Below are 22,813 nucleotides of genomic sequence, written 5' to 3' on the forward strand. Positions count from 1 at the left end.
ACTCTATTTGCTCAGAAAAATAATCTAGAATCTTTTAAAGGAAACTTGAACTCAGCTGCTGATTTGGTTTAGTACTATTGTTAATTTTTCACTAGGTATTTAGTAGATTGTAGTGCACTCTGTAGATGTGTTTTGTTCAAGCTTTAAAGGGATAATTTTGATGGTGGGAACTAAATTAAAGTTTTCGTTCAGGCAGGTACATGACTATGTGTTAGTAGGCACTTTTAAAGGCATTCATTTATGGTTTCATTTGAATAGTTTGGCAGTACATTGTTCCCTCTGATAAAAAATTGGACTTGACCTTTAAAGTTTTTTCATTTCAGATAAGAAGGTGGAGTATTCAAGTTCAGTTCTTCTGTGTCATTTGCTTATATTTAAGAGATACTGAGTTTTTTGTTTGTTCATTGTATTTGATATGTTTGCCTTAATTGAGGGGATGTAGAACCATTTTTGTCTAGTTTGTTATGGAAACAAGCCCAGCTAGCTGTTTTTTCTTTCGTCTTACCATAACTATCAGGTCTGTAGTGTAAACCCTAATCTATAATATTTTAAAAGTTATTTTTTAATTGTTTGCTTTTTACTTTTAAATTGCATGTAATTGTGACTAATGGACTAACCCAGAATTTAACACTTAACAGTAAGTTTTAATGATAAACTATAGACAGGATTTATGTTTCATGATACTAGGTTAGCTCTGGCATTTCTTTCCTTTCTGGATTTGCAATTATTTTACTCAGATTTTTTTTCCCCTGTAGTTGTTACATTTTGAATTACTGCAGAGTGTTTAATAAAATTTTGAAATTTCTGTTGCTTCAATCCTTGCTAATACCTGCATGAAAAGTAATTTAATCAACAAAATACGTACTCTTGTTTGACATACACCTCTTAAAGTCAGAGCAAACATTCCAGCACATCTCTTTTCAGTATTCATGAAGCAAGCAGGTTTCCTTCTTCTGATCCTGGGTCAATAAACTGTGTGGTACTTTACTATAAACAATTTTTTTCTGCAGGAAAAAAACCAAAATATTTTCAAACCAATTCATGTGCTTTGAAACTCCTGTATTCAGGTGGAAAATAGCTTCACACATGATGGCTTTCTTCATGCAAAGTTCATATAACCAGCTGTTGAGTGTGTAGCTTCATGTGATGCATCACTTTTCTCGTAGTGGGGCTCGGATACTGTTTAACACATTGCTGCTGCCACGAGAGACTAATTTGCTCCCACTTGGGAGGACCTTTCCTATTTCTTGATCTAACTCTGCTTACCTGGTGTTACATCTCCTTGGTGATCTGATTCAGACCACTGAGTTGGCAGGGTTTATTTGTTCACATTTTTTGCAGCTAAGGTTCCTGGGGTAGTGGGCTGACCAAGGCGGGTCAGGCCAGCACAACTTGGAGGCTGCATAAGCAAGTGCGGAAGTTCGGGAGGTGGAGGGGAGAGTGCGTGTTCCTGAAGCATACAGTTGCAGCCAGCTGTTGAATCGCTTTTCATGTAGACTACACCATTGTCCCTTTGCTAATTTTCACGATGTTATTTGAGCATAGGAGGTATTCCTTTTTGGATTCTGTTTCTTCAAAAACATTTTTTCAAAATACGCCTTTTCAATGGGATAGGATACTTTGTGTATTTTGCAATATAGATATAGCAGACACTGTAACGAGTTCAGAAGGTGACCCAAACTGTAATTTTAACTTCCATAATTCAGGGCCTGCTGCATGTATTTGCCTTTATAACAGTTACTGTAAAAGAAACCTGGGTTTGGTTTTGGATAATATTTCTACTTTTCAAGCTTCCCCTGTGGAAGAGAGAAAACTTTGGACTCTGGTCCTCTCTATTTGTACAGGTGAACCAGTCTTTGTGGAACTAAGGCGTGACATTTGCTGTATAAGAGCTGTAAAATATATTTGTGTAACCCCTCTTAAGTCCATCATGATTATGTAACTTATCTTTAAGTAACAGCTTAAAATTGTAAGGATATTTCCAGTGGATGCGTGAAACATACTGGTATGAATGATGTGCTTTGAAATGCCTAGGAATGTCTTATTTCAAAGGCAATACCTAATACATATAATACAAATTTTAAAATACTTTTATATTTTCTATCTAGACTACCATCTGAAATTATTGTTTGATACTAGTTTAGAATAAACTGTCTGCTCAGTGGACTCAGCTTGCTACCTTAAGATAGAACTAGTTTCTCTAAAGACTCATGTTCTTTATAGATTTTAGGCTGAGCAACAACAGAAATTTTAAAGTTCGTATTCCACAAAGCTTAGTCTGATCTGGCAGTTAACAAAATAAATCTTTCCTTTTAACCTTGCCCTTCTCAGAATGGCTTTTATATTCTTCCAAACCCCCCCCCCCTTTTTTTTTTTTTTTAATTTCTTTATGTTGCATTGAAGGTTGACTAAGAAATTCGGGGTTGTTTTTTTGCAGAATGGTTCTGCTTAGTATTGTTTGACTAGCAAAAGTGGAACTATTGAGCACTTAATGTAGGAAGAAATTAGCACCTGTTCAAAATGCAAGATCTTCCTATCGTATCTTGGTAAGATGATCTGGATTGTCTTAGACTTCATGTAGATAAGTACATCTGACGTTGGAAACTCCCATGTTTTGCATTTCTGATTTACAGAAACTGTATTGCTGGGGTGGTGGATTGGGGACAATACTTTAAGAAAAAGGTAGCAAATAGTGAAATTATACTCTCTAGCTAACATAATAAATGGAATACATGATTGGTATCTTTTAAATATTTTTTTTATTGTTCACCACGACAGAAGAATTCCATGACAATGTCTGTAACAAGTACACTTACGGCAGGTGGTTCCTTCAGGTCCACTTTTTAACTTCATGTCAGTGTGGCTCGCTGAATTGGGGATCTGATATTTTATGACAATTTCTTGACCCGTAGATTCTTGGTCATGTTAAGAGCATGTTTTGAGAGCATTTGTTTGAAATGCTAGGAATGGAAATGTGGAAATCATGGGTTTGACCTTACTTGCATCTTTTATCAGCTGCTGGGAGAAGTCAAATTAAATGTCTCACAGTAGAAATGCTCTAACGCATTAATTGAGTGCTTACATTAGGTACATACAACTTCACACTTACAGAAGAATTTTGCTTGAAATACTTTGCTTGTTGTATAACACGTCTCTGTTTAGAGTGGGTTTGCACATGAGTTCTAGTAGGGTAGCTAAATTACTTGCAGTTCAAATGGAAATACTCTATAGTAGTTGGCTGTCTTTTGATCCCTGTCAGCTGGTCTGGGTCCAGCTTCTGAGCTTCTTGTTGGTTTGCATGCTGTCTGGCTGGGTCACAGTTGATCTTTTTTATAAGTACTTATTTTCCATTTTTGTCCTTGATGTTTCTAGCAAAAATAGGAGATTTAAAAGAATAGAGAAAAATTAGTCACTTTTTTCAGCTGAAGCTAACTCAAGTGTTTTATTTTTGGAGCATGGAATCAAAGTTAACATCTTATGCTATGGCTTCTTTGCTGAAGTGTCAGAATATTTCATTTTCAGTTTTATTGGCTCTGGTCTTAACAGCTGCTGGATTGTGACCTTTGGGTTGTTATAGAAAAGTCATGTTTCAACTGTGTAACTGTATTCCAGTCACTTAGTTTTGCAAGACAATTACTATAAAGAAAAATATGGGTGTATGAATAAAATCACCTTTTTAAAAAACTAGCATTTTTAGTAAGATTTTAGAATGTTACATGGTATTTAAATTGGGTTTGGAATAAATGAACAGAAGAACTGGGTAGCATAGAAATTAAAGGGATTCCCAATTCAAAGAAAAGAAGTTGTGTATATATATATATTTAATATAATTTTGTATTTAGCTGTAGCTCTATTTTGCTGAGGGTCACCCATGCTTTAAGAAAAATGCATATGTAGAATATCTTTTACAGATTTCACTTATTACACTTGGTATTGAAAATGTTGAGGCGGCTTTTATTTTATAGTTTTGTGATGATTTAATAAATGACCAGAACATATGAAGATCTAAGTTGCTACAGCTGGAAATCAGAGAGTTTAAAACTTTTTTTTTTCACCCCCATCTCTAGATTTTCAACTGAATTCTCACCTGTCAACACTGGCAAATATTCACAAGATTTACCACACCCTCAATAGGCTGGTAATGACTTGCCATTTTCTCTTATCAGAATAGTTAGGGATTTAGTCCAGAATGTTTTGTGATTGTAATTAAGTGATTACACTTGTAAAAACTAGGACTGCCTTTTTGTAGAAGCTGTTAGTTTTGAATCCCATAAGAGATAAGCAGTATTAGTAAAAGGTGAAAGATTATACTCTGGGGGTCAGAGTGGAGCTTGAGCACTGTTCACTGCAATATTGGATTTAGATGTCTTCACAGAAGGAGCTTTCTAGATACACCAAATAGTGGTAATCATCATTGTTACCCAGTTTCTTACAGTTCCTGTGGAAAACATATTGAGTGAGCAAGCTTTCTTCTTACAACCATACAAAAAGTGAAATGATATTTTTTATTTTTAAGACTATCCCTGGTTGTTTGTTATGCAAATGCATTTGTTTATTGCAACCATAGCTGGAAATGCTGATATAGCTTCTGTGTGTACACCGGCAATTTAATTGAAAAGACACTGTCTAAAAAAAGGGGTAATTTGCTACCAAGACTTCAGCTGGTTTTTAATCAGTTTTATTTCGAATATGTAGTGTGTTTATCATTAAGCAAAGCCAGTTCTGAGGTGGATGGTAAATTCAGTGTTTCTAATGCTGTTTATTAATGGAATTGTTCAATACAGCAGTGCAAATTTCCCCATCCAATGGATAGTTATTTCCACTCAAATATAATTTGATATGTTGATTTAAAAAAAATATTCCAATTTAAAGATTATCCTTGAACTTTTTAGGTAAATTTGCAAGGGTAACTTTTTAAATAAATATGCACGGAAAACACAAAGGCTCTGCAGTGCTAGCTAGATGCTCCTCAAGTAATTAAGATTAATATTAATATCAAATAAAGGTTAAAAACATTACTGAACAATGAAGATCACCATTTTGTTTAACTCTATCATTCCTACTCTCTTGCAGAATCTGACAGAGGACGTTGGTCAAGACGATCACCAGACAGGTATTTATTAGGGATGTAGTAGAAATGAATTGAAACAATTTAAACATGCTTCATCAAAGTTGTCTCTCTAACATAATTGAAAATGGTATTTTAGAAGGCTAAGGGAGTTTTAGAAAACAAGTGCCAGGATTTTTTAAAGTTTTCTTCAAAATAGATGTTTGTGCTTTTTATTTATCCAATTGTGAAGGACTCGCACAGGTTTCAGCAGTATGTCATTTTACTATTTCTTGGTACTTAGAAGACTTCATGGCAAATTGCTCTCACTCCTTGGACTCAACCCATTAGACTAGCAGAATATCCATGTTCTTAGAGTGTTTTGACTCTTGAAAGAGCTTTAGTGAGAACAGAGCAGAATCAAGACCTCTTGTGGTTATTGTGATGCCTGTGACCGAGTTTAAATGCTGTGCTCCAAACAACCTGGCTTTTTGCTTGGGTGGTGTTGATGCAGATTGTTCCTGTTTCAGTGTCTAAGTCTAAATCTGTTTTCTGTTAAAATAAAATGTCATCATTTTTCAAGGCCTTCATCTCAGGTGCCGTGTAGTAGCTTGCTGCCATTCTTGATTCATCAGCATTTGTGCTTTGTGACTTGGTATCTTGCAACATTTGTTACCTCCTTTTGCACTTACTACTTATGAGCTGGCATCTTCCTTGATTTTCTTCCTTCCTTCCTTCCTTTCTGTGTTTCAGGCGTGATACCTAAGGAGGAAGGAAAATAACTTACTGGCTTCAAGCCCTGATCACTCAGCAGAACTGTTCTTTAAAACTGACCGTATCTGTCCTACCATCTGTCTCAAAGTTTTTCTCTATCCTGAGGTGTTGGCTATGTTTGCTGATGTTACCTTGAGAACTTAAGAAAGAGGGGAGAGCTGTTAGCTCCTCCTGATGATTTCTGGGATACACTTACATTTCCAGCGCACTCTTAGGCTAGAACAGAGAACAGAGATTGCGTTGTTTGGGATCTGACAGAGCTCACTTTGGGCTTACGTACCTTCCTCCATGTTGTGACAGGTGACTTTATTTCATAGTCGAACTATCTTACCCTAGACACAAAAGGCTTCTGTCAGATATTTTCTAGAATTTTTTTTTTTAATTTTCATGATACTTGAAATTGGCTGATTATGTAAATGAAAAACCTCTGCAAATGAGGTTGAGGCAGGTAGTTCAAGATAGTCAGAGGTTTTACTGTCTGTGTGTTAGAACTGATGTTCTGTCCCATCTCCTGATGGAGGCTTGGAATTTTCCCCTTGGTGATACAGGTCCTCAAATTAAACACAGATCCATAATGATTTCATGTGTGAAAACACATTCCATAATTTTTGTTTACTTTTGATCACAGAAAGCTGTTGTGAAGCATTGAGGTAGTCCCTTTCTGTCACCAACCAGTAAGAGTAGGTGTGCTTAAGGTATTTGGAATTTGTCTTACGTCTTGCCTAGCACTTCTGTCATAAAGGTCAGTATAAGAAATTAGCCTCAGAGCATTCATTATCTCTGTTGGAAGGTGTTTGAGCATGTTACTGGTTTTGATGAACTGCTTTATATCCTATTGCCTGCATCGTGTTGTTCAAATTAGACTGTTTCAGAAGTTTAAACATGCCCATTGAATGAGTTTGGGCACAAAATCCCAGTAAAGAGTGTAATTTTTTAAAAATGATGTAACTTTTCAAACGAGGAACAAGTGTGAAATGAGAACCGACAGTAGAGGTTGACACTTGCAAGCTCCTCGTCTTTAGATTTCATTATGGTATTTCTTAAGCTTCTGCCCTGTTTTATGTCTCCTTGTAGAGGAAGATGAAGCCCCAATGTCTGCGTAACTTCCAGGCAAATTCAGTTGGAATGTGTGCTTGGTTTTCCTCATACAAGGACAAATACATGTGCAAAGAGCTATTTTGGCCATTGGGAATGTAGTACAATGAAGTCTCCCGTTTTTGTTTTGTATGGGACTTGACACTCCTGAAACATCTTACTGGAGAGCCTTATCTAAATCTAAAAAGAATTACTTTTGCAAATTGTTTGATTTTGATATGTCTAAATTTTTGAGTCTTCTATTTTCCAGTATTACTGACTACATAGTAAGAAGTGTCAAGAACTATTCTTTTGTTACGCAATTTATAGAACTTCATGGATGCCATGAATTTGAGATTCCATGTCCAGAACTCATTTGAAAGTCATGTTAATAACTTTGTTTCGAAATATTTTTTGAGTGTCGCCAAACCCATCTAAAGATTTATTTTTTTTTTAGTTTTGAGATTTTTTTTTTTCGTTTGTTTTTTTAACACCCAGTTTTCTGGAGCAAACCTTAACTTAGATTACTCCTCATTTTCTGATATAATTGTCCTAGTTAATGTTACTAGGTTGTGGGCCCTGCTTTTGGGATGACTTAATAAATGCATATCTAAATTTGTTGAGATTTATAAAAGCTATTTTAAAAAAAAATGAGTATTTCAATTTTAGGTTAATACTTATTATGAGCTTTTAATGCATATTGCATTTATTTCAAAGCAGTTGTTCTGAGCTAACAATAGATGTACTGGACATCTAAATTACTTCAAGCAAATTACATCTTTTTAAGTATTAACCAGGTTTCTTTTCTGGAACTAGATCTTAGATACCTAAGAGCTAGAGGGTGGCGGTTTCAAAATTCCTTCAGTGATTTGGGACCTAAGATGGACCTTGCTTCAAAATTCCAGTCACCTATAATGATTACAGCCTCATAAAACGTGTTAATATTTGGTGTGCATGTATATCTGAAAAATAAGGTAGGCTGTAAATGTGTCATGGGCCATTGCCTTTTTAGCTGTTTGTAGGAGTAAGAAAAGCAGGCATTCAGATTCTGTAAATAGTTTCTTCTAGTATGTATATGTGTTAACTTAGAAAACGCTAGAATTTGAAATAATAGTTGTTTTTATGTCATAACTACAAACCTAGTGACTTGTTAATAGCTTAAAGTTATGATTTTGTTATAAAATTGTGACGTATTTACCTATCCAGACTAAAATGTCTTTAAAAGTAAAGTACGTTTCCTGTTGTTACCTAGCTTTTTTAGAAGAACAGAGGTAATTTCTTCCAACAAAAACAAGGCTTCATTGCTATTCTTGAGGCTTGTGGGGGGAAGAAAATTACTTTTGCCTCTACTATTTTTTTGTTTTAGAGAAGAAAACTCTCTTGAGTCCAAACCAATTCTGTAGTGTGGAATTCAAGATAGAGAAGATGATTTTTCCTTTTACAACAAGATTGCAAGTTGTTTGATGTTTTGATGAGTCCCTTGGTTTTCTCGTCTTGTATCTGAAAAACGATGATTGTTAACTGTGCTTGTGGTGGTCTTGTTGCATCATTAAGTGAGCAGCTATATCTTTTCCAATTGCTTCGGCATTCACAGTATATAATTTCTCCTTTGAAACGTCCCTCTAAGCATCAGAAGAGCAGGATTATTCACAGGCATTATCTAGAGAGAAGGTGAAAATTACATGTCTGTAAATCACTTCTGTAGGGACATAGCTTGTAGAATTCTCATTTATTGACCTCTGCTTTTTCTTTTTGTTTGTTCTGGTTTTGTTGCTATGCTTGGAGTGTCCCTCCCATGTGGTGATTATCTTGCATATTGGTTTAAATTTCTTAGGGTGAATTTTAGCTCTTGAGTTGATATTTCCCTTTGGTAGCTTTATCTCCTGCAAATTTGTAAGTACAGAATAGAACGTTTGGCAAACAACATTTATACTCGGCAGGCTTTTGGCTGATGGTGGCCTATTCAGCAGCCATTTGGAGGCTCTACCTTGCAAATGCTAGCTTCAAGTGTCAAAAAAACAGTGAGAACTAGGAGGGTTCTGCCAGTCTTGAGTTGAGACCCAGGAGTAAGAAAACTTTGAAGATAATCACATCAGAGAAGCTGCACTTGGTAAGTAAAGTTCCTGTCAAAACTTTGCATGAAGTCAGAGGAAGCTGCATGTTCATTTGCAGATGACCAGACCTTTGGGAAGTGAAATGAGTTGTGAAAGGCTAGACCTAGAAATGACATTGGAAAGCTGTATGTAGGAAAAGTTAATATTGATGCTACTTAGTGAGCTATACACCAAAATAAGAAATTGCAAGAATTTAAACAAAAAAACCCAACCCAAACTCTGGTAGTATTTAGCTTTAGATGGAAATAAGACATGGAAATATTCTGCAGATTGAAGCCTCAGAGTTTGTTACAGGGAAGTAACTGCCCTTCAAATTCAATATACTGATTCTAGTAACAAAAGGAAATACTTTTGAAGTCACAGTCTTGTACTGTGTTTTTAGTAGTTGAGAGAGATCATTCAACAGTTAAAACATAGTGAAGGCTTGGTCCAAACCTGTGTTATTAATATGTTAAATCTCTGAAAACATGTACAATATATTCGTTCACCTGGTGTCTGTGTGTGTGTTTGTGGGCATGGGGGGTGTACATATGCATTTAATAGCCATTTGCCAATTTATGAGCTATCTCTTTTCTTCCTTTTTCTGTCAGTTTGAGAGCTGCAACTAGATACATTCAAACCAAGAAGGGGTACAAGTTTTTCATGTGAGACACTGGAAAAATTGGGTTATGGTGAATTCTATTATCAGTTTGAGACTTTAAAACAAGTTCAGTGATCTTCCTAAAAATGGCTTATCATTTAATGAGGAAAAGACTTCAAGCAGGAATTCTTGGGTTAAATTTTTTGGTTTGTATGGGGTTGCAGATCTGACAAAGTGGTTTCCCTGTTTTATAACTGTTATTTTCACTTTTTTGTTTACTTATTTTCACTTGTCAATTTATTTTTCGTCTTTTGCTATGCCTTTCTTTTCACATAGGCCTTGCATATTTCTTTTTGCAATCAAATAAGCAGTAAGCTGCACAAACCCTGGTCGGGGTGGTGGGTGATGGTTTTTCTTGCATTTTACCAGCATCCAATGCCTGTAGCCATCATAAACAGATTTATTTTTTTTTAATAGAAATGCATTTCAAAACAATCAAATTTCTCTCAAAGGAATGAGATAGCTACAGGTTGTACTCAAGTACATACGTATTTTCCAAAATTAGGTGTTCATTAGCACACGCTTCATTTATTGAGTTTAGTGTGTGTCCAAGACTGTTGGCTGTCTCTAGCCATCTGTTAAGTTCTGCTGTCATCTTTAGTGTTTCTTAGTTTGTGTAGGTGTTCAAAAAATACTTACTGGCAGAGTCTTTAGAAGCTTGATCTAAAAAGCCATAAAGCATCACACTTTCTATAACTTCTGGGAATACAATTTTGTGGTATCATTAATTTGCAGGCGTAATCAGATGGCTCAAATGTCGTTCAGCAGGTCAGGATCCTTTGTTTGTTAAATTTGGTTTGTAAAATGTATCAGGCGTGCTGTGAGTTTTTGATGGTCTCTGGCTTACCTGTTTCAAATATATCTGATACTGGTGAGAAGAAGATAAATATTATGGTTAATTTTGTTTTGTAACGTATTCTGGACAGTGCTTCTACAAGTATATTCTTCTGACATAGCCATTAAGATTTTTTGATGTGATAGTAGTTTATATAGTGTAATTCTTGGAAAATTTTGATAAGTAGTTAAATTATAACTTGAATTTACAATACTCATAAAATTCTTTTTCTGTAAGATAGTGTAGGTATGGCCATACTTTCCTAGGAGGATGCTGTGGTGGGGGAGCTTCGGGGTAAAAAAAAAAAAAATAAAAAAAAAAATAAAAAGGACCATATTGGAAGAATTTTTGAATTGGAAAGAGTATTTCTTGAACTAGAGAGATTAATTTTCTTAATAGAAATTAATATAAAGGTAAGAACAAAGAAGGTGTACTAAGTGCAAAAGCTTTATTAGTTGAAACAAAATTAGTTCATCTTGATGTAAAAACTGGTCTGAACATGTTGCCTAATGCTAGGAAAAAAATCCATACTTTAATATGCATAACAGTTTCAGTGCATGTTTAAAATAAAATACATGTAGCAAAGCCTGTGAGGCTGTAAGGTTCCTTACATGTGTTTCTCCTATAACAGGAGAGAGACTTTCAAAGATACGAAGAATAGGTAAGCAAAAGATTGCTGTTAGTATTTGTTGGGAACTGGGCCTCTGATTTCAGTCTGCTCCCTTGGTGTGAAAAAGTAGTTGAAGTTTTATTGCTTGCTTCTGTGCTGTGACTTAAAAGATGTTGTGGACGTCTTAATAAAGCATAGCTAAACTTGGATGCAGTTGAAGCTAAGAGAAGGTAGCTTAGGCATGCTGGAGTTCTTCATATTTTCTTGCAAGTTTCTTTGGCATCGCTTTGTGTCTGAATTTTTATACCTCACCTCTCTCTTCCTTTCCTTTTAAAATTCTCTGCATAACACTTAGAGCTTTGATAGCTCTTTGAGTTGCTCTTACACACACCTTTCTCAGGTGTCCGTGTGGTGTTCAATACATGAAAGTAGGACAAAATTTTGCCTGGAGTGTTAGCCTACTGTTTTCATGAGACAGCAATGGCAATTTAATGACTTGCTGTGGTCAAAAGGGCTGGTCCTGTGCTCTTTCTTGTGCTAATTTACAGAAAGTTGTTATTCTTTTTTGCTTGGGTTAATTATCTACAGGTTTGGTGAGCTGGATTGGCACACTGAAGAGTCACCAGGGACATAGGAGTGTGTGTAGCTGAGAGAGAAGGGGAGGGAAGGATTGCCACTTGATTGGCATCAGTGTCTTGAATTGGCTGTTTCCTATTTGGGGACCCTTATTCTTTGAGAACGATCCAGATGATACAGCCAGCCACTTACGTTTTTTTCCCCCTAGTGGTTGCTGAATGTCTCTTCCCCTGTCCCTGTCCCTGCCAAAAAAAGAAAGAAAACAAGAAACCAAAACCAAAGAACAAACAAACAAAAAGCTTTCCTACCCCGTGCTCTCTGTGTCATGAAAAACTTGGGCCTTGAAAATAAAAAGGTTCTGTTTTCTAGAGGTAGGTGCTCTAGTTTTTGAGTCACATCTGTATTTCAAAAAGTAATGAACAACTCTCAGAAGTTCTGATTTGAATAAATGGCTAAAAATAAGGATGCCTGTTTAAGGACTTAAAATACCTCTTTAGGATAGTCTCAGTTCTTTCCTTTTGTTAGACTGAAGTAGCAGCACTACTGTACATTTTGATACAGTGCTTTTGGCCTTAACTGAAATCTGGTGATAGAACACCATGTAAAAGTGAGACGGATTTTGCTATTGAAAGAAGACCGTTTCTTTTGTACTTTTAAAATCCACTAACTTCCCTTCCCTTCCTTTCCCTTTGTAATATGCCTATTAGTGGACACAGTTTAACTGGTCTGCAACAGTTTCATTTCTTGTACTGGTGTTTTTAATTCCCTCTGTAGGAAGTCTCCGGTCTTGCAGTTCATCAGACTGCTTTAGTAAAGTGATGCCTCCAAGGAAAAAGAGGAGACCTGCAGCAGGAGATGATTTATCTGCTAAGAAAAGTAGACATGATGGGTATGTCATCTTACCATGAGCTAAGACTGATGGAATATCTAAAGTTGAATAGCTGATATGATCGTGTTTTTAAATACTAATGGAAATGGTATTCAAATTCGCTTGGTTTCTCAACATGGAACCATAGCCTGTGATTGAACTGTGGGATATTGATAAGCACGTCTAGGTTCAGTTTGCATTTCACCTTTTTCTAGTTGTACAAGAAGCTTATAGGGAAATTCTCCTTGCTCTAGTTTGCCAGCTGTCAAATAGACATAGAAGTTGGTTTTGAACAAACAAGTAAGAGATACAGTAATATCTTTCTGTACACATGCATAAGATCTGGATTGGGCATTCTCAATCTGCAGCCTACCAGAAAAGTGAATGTAGTTGTAGTCCACTCAGCTTTCATTTGAAGCCCTGCTAGTCTCTCCCTGCCACGTTGTGGTTTGACGCTGATTGTGTAAGGGAAAGGTGAAGATTGCACAAGCAAGGTGATAGCCAGTGGTAGAGTGGTGATGGAGGCGGTGCTACTCAGCTTCCCTCTGGGCAACAGAAGTGCAAGCATGTTACAACTGTGTGCATGAGCAGTGTGTATTCTTTTGGCACGAGTGCTGCATAACTGAGACTTCTGTAAGTGTTGGATTTTTCAGTATGTGTATTTCAGTCAGCCTCAGTCATTCAGAAATCCTCAGATGTGCTCCTTGTGTGCAAGACAGTCGCTATTTATATGCCCCGAATTCAGAGCTTGTGGGAGTATGGGACTGTATACTCCTGCATGATAGGTGCAGGACTGTCCTCACGCTGAAAAGTGAGTGACGTTCGCAGCCAGAAAGTTTGCCACTGCGTCAGTCAGTGGAATTTGAGCTTTATTACGTTCATGTATTACCGGTGACTCAGAAAACACATGCTTCCGTAACAAGTAACTTCAGGAAGGGAAAAGATGCGTTTCTCTCCTCTCAGGCTGGGTGCTTTTCTTTTTATTCTCTAGCATGAGTTAGAAAAATGCTGGTAGCCAAATCAAGACTCTGGTTATGCCTCTGTGACTCCATTGTGTTTAATAGGGTTGCACAACTGTAGCTGCACTGGAATTTATTAAATGATCTGTTGATGCAGAGGAAGAAAGAGATTTCAACTCTCCCTTTCATTGCTTTGCATATGTAACACCTGCAAGAACAAAAGAGCAGTATGTGTTCTTAATATTTTTTTTGTTGCTTTTCAGAAATAATAAAATACAAAAGCTAAATAGTTGGTCAGAGGACATGTATGCATATCATTGAATAACCTGTCGATAAGGGAGTGAAACAAGGACAAAATGTTTCTGGAATCTAAGTAGGGAGGTTCATGAAAATTGACTCTACCTCCCTTTGCCAAGGCACTGATGGTAAAACAAAACAACCCAACCCCCCTAGACAGTAGGGTTGTCTGTAAGTAAGAGATACTGATTTGTGTAATGCAAATATGAAAATTATGAGAAACTGATTTCTTACTCTCAGTAGTATGTATATATATAATAATTTTAAGAGCTTTTTGAAAGCATAATTTGAAGGATTTTTTTTAAAATTTGCCTTTCAGTTTATAACTAGTGGATCTAGTCCTCATTATACTGCCATGTAGTGCTTTATGAAAAAGACTGCAGCCCGCTTTTAGAAGCGGAGGTGAAATCAGATCTGGTCATGGGCCACAGAGGAATACCCTTCTCTCATGTGGTTCCAATTTTTATCTCTCTTCCTTCTTTTTTGGCTTTCCCTGCTTCCCACTGTACGTTTCTTTTCTTTTGGTCTTTAAGAAAACAATTTTTATGAATGTATGAAATCATTTGCTGAACATTCAGCTCAGTCTTGGAGCTCTTATTTTCTTTCAGGGAAGGATTTCTTCAAATTTGGCTTATGCTCCTGTAACCTTTTGTGAACAAGTTAGACAAAGAGCAAGCTGCCTCCTACTTCCATGCTTCTTTGTCAGGCAGAGCTCATGTCTGTCATGTTTGGTCTTTGGAGGTCAGATATCTCAGTTTGTCTAGCAAAAATCAATCTGAAATCAGGAACCTCTGCAGCAGTGGGCTTTGCAAATAACTAGGTCTGCCACAGCAGTTTGTATGCGGAGAATGGTGTATACAATAAACCCAGTATAGATAGTGCAGTGCCAATTCATGGAATGAGGGCTTGTAGGCCCAGTACTTTACCGTTGCCTCTGTTTTAGTGGCATACTTCTCAGAAGCTGCATATTCGTAACTCAGGATAAACCTTCAAGGGACTTCAGCCTTTGTGGGTCCTGTATTAAGCAAAAAAGGTAGTAAGCAAGCACCTGTTCTTGAATGTCTTAGTTTCTGTGAAAAAATACGTGTGCTCTCCAGAAGAGACCGTATTTCCTAACAGAGATGATTTGTCACTTCAAATGTTTATGAAATTATGCAAGTTTTGTATGTTTCTCAGTGACAATTTATCAGGGCAACATTAACGAACTGATTCAGTAATGGCAAGTCTCCTATGTGCTTTCAGTGTGAAAATGTGAGGTAGTAGTCTGAAGATTATCAAAGGAGCATCATCATTAACATAATTGGTGTTATAACTGAGACCAAATGTTGGATTCCTCCTGGTTTGTCCATACAAAGGAAATACTACTTTTTTTTTTTTATCCTTACATGGGTAATTTTGTTGGGTGATGTTTTCAGTCTTCACTACTTGTGTTGTGTTCCTATAATCTCTTTTTGACTATGACAGTAATATTTTTGAGATATGTATTCTTTCTAGAAAGTTTATTTCAGCAGGGCTCTGTGGCTGAAATACAAGATGATTTCTGGAGGCTCTTAAACTCATACATTTCAACGCATCTGATACCAGGGAGCTTGTTAATAGCTTTCACACTGAGTTCTGGGCTGTTAGGGATACAACCTCATCTTGGAAGGATTAGTGGAATAATGGCAGTGGGTACTAAGGAAAAACATTTATAGGAACAAATCTAGTTGTTAGTGAAGTCACTTGGAAATGCTGACTGCATGCACAGACTGATGATGGAAAACAAAGATTCCAAACATGTTCTTTAGCATCCCACCCTTATATAATAAGAGCTTGAATTGTGTTAATTAATGTTTATAACTTCACCTTGAACCATGAATGGCAGTGTTTCAGTGGGAGGGAAGTTTTATACCAGATAATGCATGATGAAAAGAACTGGATGCATTTGTATCTGGGTAACAGTAAGGTTTATCCTGTCTTGGAGAACAGCCGTTGAAAGTAAACAGTTTAGCATACACTCACCAGAACATAACGACTTGAAGACTTAGTTTGTATTTTCTTCTTGAGTATCACAGTCTTGACTTTATTTTACTTAAAGCTCTCACAGTACAGGGTATTTCTACATTGAAGTTAAAAATACATTGCCATTCCATCACTGTGTTAAGGGTCTTAAGAAAGGTAAAACAAGTTTTGTGTAAAGATACTTGCTAGATAGGGATTACAGAACTCATTGTATAATTACCTAATGCTCTGCATCTGTTACACAATCTCTAGCCAGACACTAGCGTTTTCTTTAGGGAAAAACGAACTCTGTAACGTAATGTCTTCTCTTCTTTCTGATAGTCTTATTTAAAAAATAATTCTACTCCTTATTCCGGAATCATGCTTACAGTATTGGATATTTGGACCTTAGAAGGATGAAAACTAGGAATATTTATCTGCTTCCCTGAAAGTTATGTTTTCAGGCAATTAGATCTAGAGTCTTAATTTAGCCTGTATGTGTGTATGAACCACATAAGGGCTTATTAACATGCAAAATAGATTTTCTTTATTGAGTAATAAGCTCCATACTCTATGGTGGAAAAACGTAAGTTTTCAAAACACAGTCAACACACTGTTGCTAACATGGGAAAGCGAAATGGCAGTGTGTTAAGCTTGGAAGTTTTCAAAACCTGTAGTGTTGAGAGGATTTTTGTTCTGTTGTGGTTTACTAACTGGTTTGCTCCTGCCCCGTGCAGACAGGCTGTGTTACCAGCTGTCACAGGTATCTAGACCCTATTCATTGAAGTAGAGATTTTCAAGTACGCACAGGTATAATTTTGCCTGTATCTACACCTTTGCAGTGAACTTCACCTAATAGTGCTGAAGAAACTTAAACTGGATGTGTGACTATCATCATGTACACTGTTATACATACTGCTCCTTAAGTAAGCCTGATGAAGTTCCAAACGTTAATTTAAATGTTTAGAGATGATTGCAAGTCTTTAAATAGAGAGAGATAAGACACATTAATTCATAAAACTTACCAGTCAGGTAAATTTGTCCTGAGGGTTGCTTTAGACAGTCTTTGTCATGCCTTGTGAATTGTAAAACATCTCTCCCCCATCCCCCCTCTTGTTTCTACCACAGTACTTATGAAACTATTGTAGAAATCATAATTGTGAATGAATAGGTGAGGCTTTATAAAAATGCTCCCATTGTGATGCAGGGATGGAAATTCTCGGCTGAAATTTTAAATGTAGTTAATGGAAGTAGAAGGGGGCTGCTTCTTCAGTCAAATGTTCGCATCTTTCAAAATATAAATAATCTGAAAGCAAGTAGTTACTCAGTTCAAAGCTTAAACAAAATGAGGTAAAGGTTTTTAATAACTTCTGGTCACACAGAAACAAAACTACTGTTGGTAAATCTCTAGATGTTTTCATTCAGTAAACACTGACCATCTGAAATGAGCAGGCTGAAAATCTTCATGAGGGAGTAACTTTTGACTTACCATAATAAACTGTACCTTTTTTTTTTTCTCCTTCCTTTAAATAAGCTATTACCAGCTTCCACAATCAAGAGAATGTTTTGTGTGACCTAAACTCTATGCTTTCACTGATCTCAGTTTTTTAATATTCTGGAGCCACACAGCCCAGAGCTGCTGCTGTGGTAGATGGATCTCTAAAAAATTCCAGTACAGCTGAAGCATGCTCAGAGCAGGCGTAGGTAACACAACTTTGAAGGCTGTGGTAGGTTGAAGAGAATTACTGTGACCTTGTGCTTTTTGCTGACAGGATCCATGTACTCTTACAATGACTTGCCTAGTCACCCCGTAATAGCTGGATGGAATTTTCATGCTTTTGCTTTCCCACCAAATCAGTTACAAATGGAGGAAAATAAATCTGGAAAAGATATAGATGATTGTGTATTTAAAGAAACATTAAAGGCTTAGACACTCAGGTTTTTTTTAGTTTGTTTACATCTACCTATAGCACTTCCAATTATAAACTACGTTGTTTTGTCTTTATTGCGGGGATATTACAGTTCCCTAGCTCATAAGAATATTTCAAAGATAAGTTCAAAAATGGATGTTATGAGTTGGCCATTAGGTCATGATGGAGATGCAGGCATTTCTAAGAAAATAACTTCATTTAAGTATGGTTCAGTAGTTAATACAACTTTCATAAAATTCAGGCAGGTTAATCTCATGTTGCTTTTTCCCTGCCCTGTCCCACATTATTTCCTCTCTCTAGTTGGTAAAATGGCTGTTAAAAAGAGAGAATAAAAAAGATGAAACTAATGCTCCTGAAGGAGATACTGGTTATAGTATATAGAAATATTTTTTAAGTCTGCTGTCACTTCCCTGACACTGTGTCATGCTAAACTAATAACAACTATTATTTTTCAAGTGAAGATTTTCTTCTGAGTCTTTGTACCTGTGTGTGTGTCTCATCCGAGAAACAAATACAGACTCTCTTCCCATAGAAAATGTTTTTTTTTTCCCTTGCTGTTCCTGAAGGGGCAGCATATTGGGCTCAGACATGGAGGAGTAATTCTAAATGCAAAGGCTCAGAGTTTGCTGTTGTCCAGTGGTGATAGGTATAGCAGACACTCTGGGAGAAAGTTCTGCACTCCCCTTTCTAGCTCTGGTGATGGAGAAAATGTCCTTTGGCAATCCTGTTCCAGTGTCAGCATTCTCTTAAGGTACAAATTCTGGTACAAGAAGTACCAGGTATGCTCATTGGGCCTGTTTTACTGCTCTCTGCACTCCGCTCCCCCTGCTCCCCCCACCCCAGTTTCTGAGCAGTATGTGCTTTCACTTCTGGTCTGGGATTGAAATTCTGCAGGTTCCTCTTGCAGACCATCAGTACTTAAGCAAGTTATCAAACTAATGTGGTCAGCATAATGCTTGTGCGTCTGTTTGAAGGTACTGGTGCTGGTCATCTTGGGGAAGCTGCACGCTGTTGAGGAGTTGCTGTTTGAAACTTGAATCTGTTCAGTAAATGTGTGGTGCTCCCAAAGTATTTAGATACCTACCTGGTGTGCTCTGGCAGTTTGTGTTTGTCCACATAGCAAGAGACACTGTCCTTAGCACAAAGACAAGGCATACCATTTTGCAGTATGTACGGAAAAATTCCAAAGATACGAGAATTAATCTTAAGATGCAAAATGGATGCCAGACGTCCCTGGCAGTTTGCTTTTCTCCTCTGCACATATGATTCTGGAGACAATCAGATCTGTATTAATGATGGTTCAGAGGGGACAGTGTTTGGAATCACCTTTACCCTGTGCTGCCAGGTTGGCCTTGCTGTGATAATTAAACCAACCTAGGCTGTAATCTTAGATACTTGTCTAGTTACTTGCTTGTATCTCCCTGCTCATCTTACTTCATCAAGCAGTTCAGAGATTAGGTCTGTCTTGCTAGTAGAAATAGCTGGTTTGTCTAGACTGGGGGAACAAACTCATTTGGTGTTTGGAGGTAGCAGGGAGAGAACAACCTTCATCTTTATACATGAGAGATCACTAATACCAGGTTTGCACTGGTGTTACTTGTTTCTGTCATACTCCTTTTCAAGTGATCCTTATCTTGCAGAATACGTGGTCTTGTATTGGCTCCTTTAGGTTGAGAGAAAGGCACCTGAGATTCATCCAGCCATTTTTGTTGCATAGTTTTATACTTCTGACTGTGCACAGTCTGTTTACATCACGAATGTGGTATGATGTCACCTGCACTTTTAATGAATGTCTGGCTAATTAGCTTGCAGCAGAGACTGGAATAGCTCAAGATTGTCCTTTCTGATTTTATTTTATGAGTTTGTGAAGGAATTTCTCTTACTGGCACAGGTTGGAAGATCTGTAATCAGTCCTGGTTTCTTAAAAATCAGATGAGATACTGAGTTTTTTGAACAATGGTTAGTTTGAGGCCAGAGCATTTTGCTTGGAGTTACATAGCCGTATGTTGGGCGCATTAACTTACTAACGAATACTGTGGTTTCCCTGTGGTTCCTTAATAATGAACTTTAGCCTTAAACAGAACAAATGACTTTCAGTCTTATGAAAACTTGCTATGCATAGATGCAGTGAATGTATAAAAAGGGCTGGGATTTTTTTCTGTTCTCATTCACTATTCCTTTTGCACATACTGCTGTCATTGGTGTCTTGGTTCAGCCTACAGTATTTAGCTCTGCTACTTGTAGATGCAGGAATCTTTTTTATGAAATACTTGAATGACCTAGAGCACTGTCAATAAATTTGTTTCTTGAGGGTTCCTCTTGAAATCCACTGTTCACATACTGACAGTTAGTGTGTTGATGAGTTATGTGAATGAGCAGGGCAAGGCACTTGGTTATCACCCCTTTGTCAAAAAAAAAAAAAAAAAAAAGTCATGTGATGAATGTCTGTCTTTGGGAGCCACATTAGCTTTGTATGTCCTAGGTCCCAGCAGTGCTCTTACAGATTTCTTGAATTAATAGAATAGAGTAGAATAACGATGTGGACTAGCTCCTGCTACAGTCAGTTTTCAACTTGGTATTCTAGTTGGTTTTTGTCAAGTTTGTTTGCTTACAAAAAAGGGGATACTGAATAATTGGACTTTTGCCAGAGTGGCGGAATGTCTCCTTTCTTTGTCTCAAGACATTTTTTTGATTTCTCTGAATTTAGAATTGCCTAAAAAATATCGGATAGGTCTTTCATAAACATGGAGTTCATTCTGCAAGTATGAGTTACCAGTCCTTTTTTTTTTTATTGGAAAAAAAATAAATTGTTCCAACGCTGACTTAACACCTTAGTTGTTTACTTACTGGACGGCGCTGTCAGCCTGTTTTTTGCAACTGCAGTAAAGCTTATACAAAGTAGGCAATTCAAGTAGAAAAAAGTTTTCAAAATAATAAAGAAACCCTACAAATTGTAGGTATATTATGTATGTTTGAGACGTGTGACTGGCATTTTCCTGCTGTGTGTGTGTGTTGCAGATCAATGTGTTTCGGTACAGTGTTAATTTTTCTTTCCATCTCAAAATTAAAGAACCTCATTTGTATTTGTCTTCGAATTAGCAATTTGTCATTTTGCTCTGACTAGTATTTTCTAATGGTTAGTGGATTTAAAAGAACTATGACAACAGACATGGAACAGTTCTTTGAATTACTGTCAGAATGATCTGTGTGTCATTGACTTCTAGCTACAGTGCCTCATAGCTCATACCTGAGCTAGGTGGAGGATAGTAGGATCAGTGTACTTTAAGCTCGTAAGTATAGACATTTTTTACATCTCTTTCTAGAAAGACAGAGTAGTGATGAGACTAACTCGAAATTAATGCCTTCAAGTTGTCTGAAAATTATCCTTGAACCAATTAGCCACTTGGTTGTCCTCCCCCAGCAGAGTTTGACACAAGGAGGAAGGGCTGCATGCTTACGACAGCTGCGTGGCTACCTCCTCTAGTCCAAGCCATTTGTTGCTCAGCTCTTCTAGCCTTTACGAGCCCAAGCTAACTGCAGAGCGGTGGGAATGGATCAGAGACTATATGTGCAGCAGTGAACAACTACTTGGACTGCTGTGTCTCTTTCCTCTAACAGGCACAAAATATATAGTTTATATTATAAGATTAACAGGGTGGAGTAACTTGTCAACTTCTGCTATGCCTTCCCTGCTTTAGGTGTTTCAGGTACTAAATTCAGGAGACTGGTAATTCAGCGTTGCTTTCTGCATGTAGTTAAAATTCCTTATGCTCCTTGTCGAAGGAGAGCATCACCTCGCCAGCAATCAGTGCGGGGAAGGGGGGCTATGGATCTAGCTTTTCAGATAGTCTTTACACCGTGATGAATGGGGTTCCCTGAGTTACTATCAGTGAGGATCTGTAACCTGGTCTCTGTGGTTCTACTGTGTTGCCAACTTACTGGCTTTAGGGTAGTATGTGTGGATCATGCCTCTTTTGGCCTTTAAGCCTTTTGTAGGATCTTTTGAGGAGGCAAAAAGAGTATATGCAGTTCTACTTAGTTAAAGTGCACAAAGGATGTGTGCGCCTACAGGTAGGGTCTGTGTTGACTGTGACATGGAATTACTCTGGGTTTAGACCCACAGCCGAGTTGCAGCCCATCAGTTGATTGTAATAATTACTGGTGTGCGCAAGTTTTACTTGAAATTACACAAACCACTTTGGGGTTGGATTTGAACTAGTCTGTTATAAGGAAAGTTTATGTACATGGATAACAATTATGAATCGCCTGAAATGTGACAAACTGAGCACGCACAGTATTAGGTTCAGTGATTCTTACTCTGTTAAGCAGTGTCCCAAATGACTGGATATGAGGACAGTGTGTTGGGTAAACTGGTTCATGAACGGAAAAGTACTGCTGCTTACAGTGGTTGTTGATTAAAAGATTGCTTTACAAAAAATGGATTAATTACTTGTATCTCTTTCTTTAAGTATGTATAGAAAATATGATTCGACTAGAATAAAAGCAGAGGAAGAAGTCTTTTCGAGTAAGCGATGCTTAGAATGGTTCTATGAATACGCAGGTAAGGGTGAAATGCAAATTTCCTAATAAAAAATGTATCTATATTGGAATATAAAAACTGCATTAACTGAGCTTTTCCAAGACTGAATATAGAGGCTTTTTTTGTAAGGGTCTTAAAGAAGGGTCTTGGTTTATATTTTGTGTAGTGTGAAGCTGAAGAGTTCAAGGGGCAATTTTGTCTTTGTCTCTGTTCTATAAAAAGAATACAGAAGGTGTGAAACAATGTTTGGGAACATGTATACTTCACTATTCAAATATATAGTTAAAGGTGTACCTCTGTCTAAAATATTATCTCTCTGACTTTAGAAGTTCTGACATCTGCCATGTTAGTGCTGAACAGCACAGAATTATGCTTCAGAAGTGTGTCTTTAATTTAAAAAAAAAATAAGGTGGGGGAGATAGTAATATTACAGTTGTTCCTGCTGAATCTGGTGCTTATGGTTTCAAGCAAGGAAGTGAATCAATTCAAGTATCTCATACTAGTCTTGTTTTTATATAGTTTTCCATCACAAGGTGTAGGGAAGATAGACTGAATTATTTATTCTTGC

At 37.0% G+C, this 22,813-nt stretch overlaps 1 protein-coding gene across 12 annotated transcripts in view; it reads left to right on the plus strand.

Moving 5' to 3' along the window:
• DCUN1D4 (defective in cullin neddylation 1 domain containing 4) overlaps positions 1–22,813 on the plus strand; it is a 38,670-nt gene that overhangs the window by 5,794 nt on the left and 10,063 nt on the right. The window contains exons 2-8 of one of the 12 annotated variants that reach the window (XM_080404454.1): positions 2,438–2,546; positions 4,068–4,138; positions 5,074–5,113; positions 8,836–9,005; positions 11,116–11,145; positions 12,445–12,559; positions 22,175–22,266. In XM_080404454.1, the coding sequence (XP_080260580.1) occupies positions 12,489–12,559; positions 22,175–22,266 (163 nt within the window). In that variant the 5' untranslated portion in view covers positions 2,438–2,546; positions 4,068–4,138; positions 5,074–5,113; ... (1 more) ...; positions 11,116–11,145; positions 12,445–12,488. Of the gene's footprint in view, positions 1–2,437; positions 2,547–4,067; positions 4,139–5,073; positions 5,114–8,835; positions 9,006–11,115; positions 11,146–11,878; positions 12,042–12,444; positions 12,560–22,174; positions 22,267–22,813 lie in introns of all 12 variants that reach the window. The other 11 variants (XM_080404453.1, XM_080404455.1, XM_080404452.1 and 8 more) reach the window with 11 other exon arrangements.

Source organism: Falco punctatus (assembly GCF_963210335.1).
Source record: "Falco punctatus genome assembly, chromosome: 1".
NCBI classification, from domain to species: Eukaryota; Metazoa; Chordata; class Aves; order Falconiformes; family Falconidae; genus Falco; species Falco punctatus.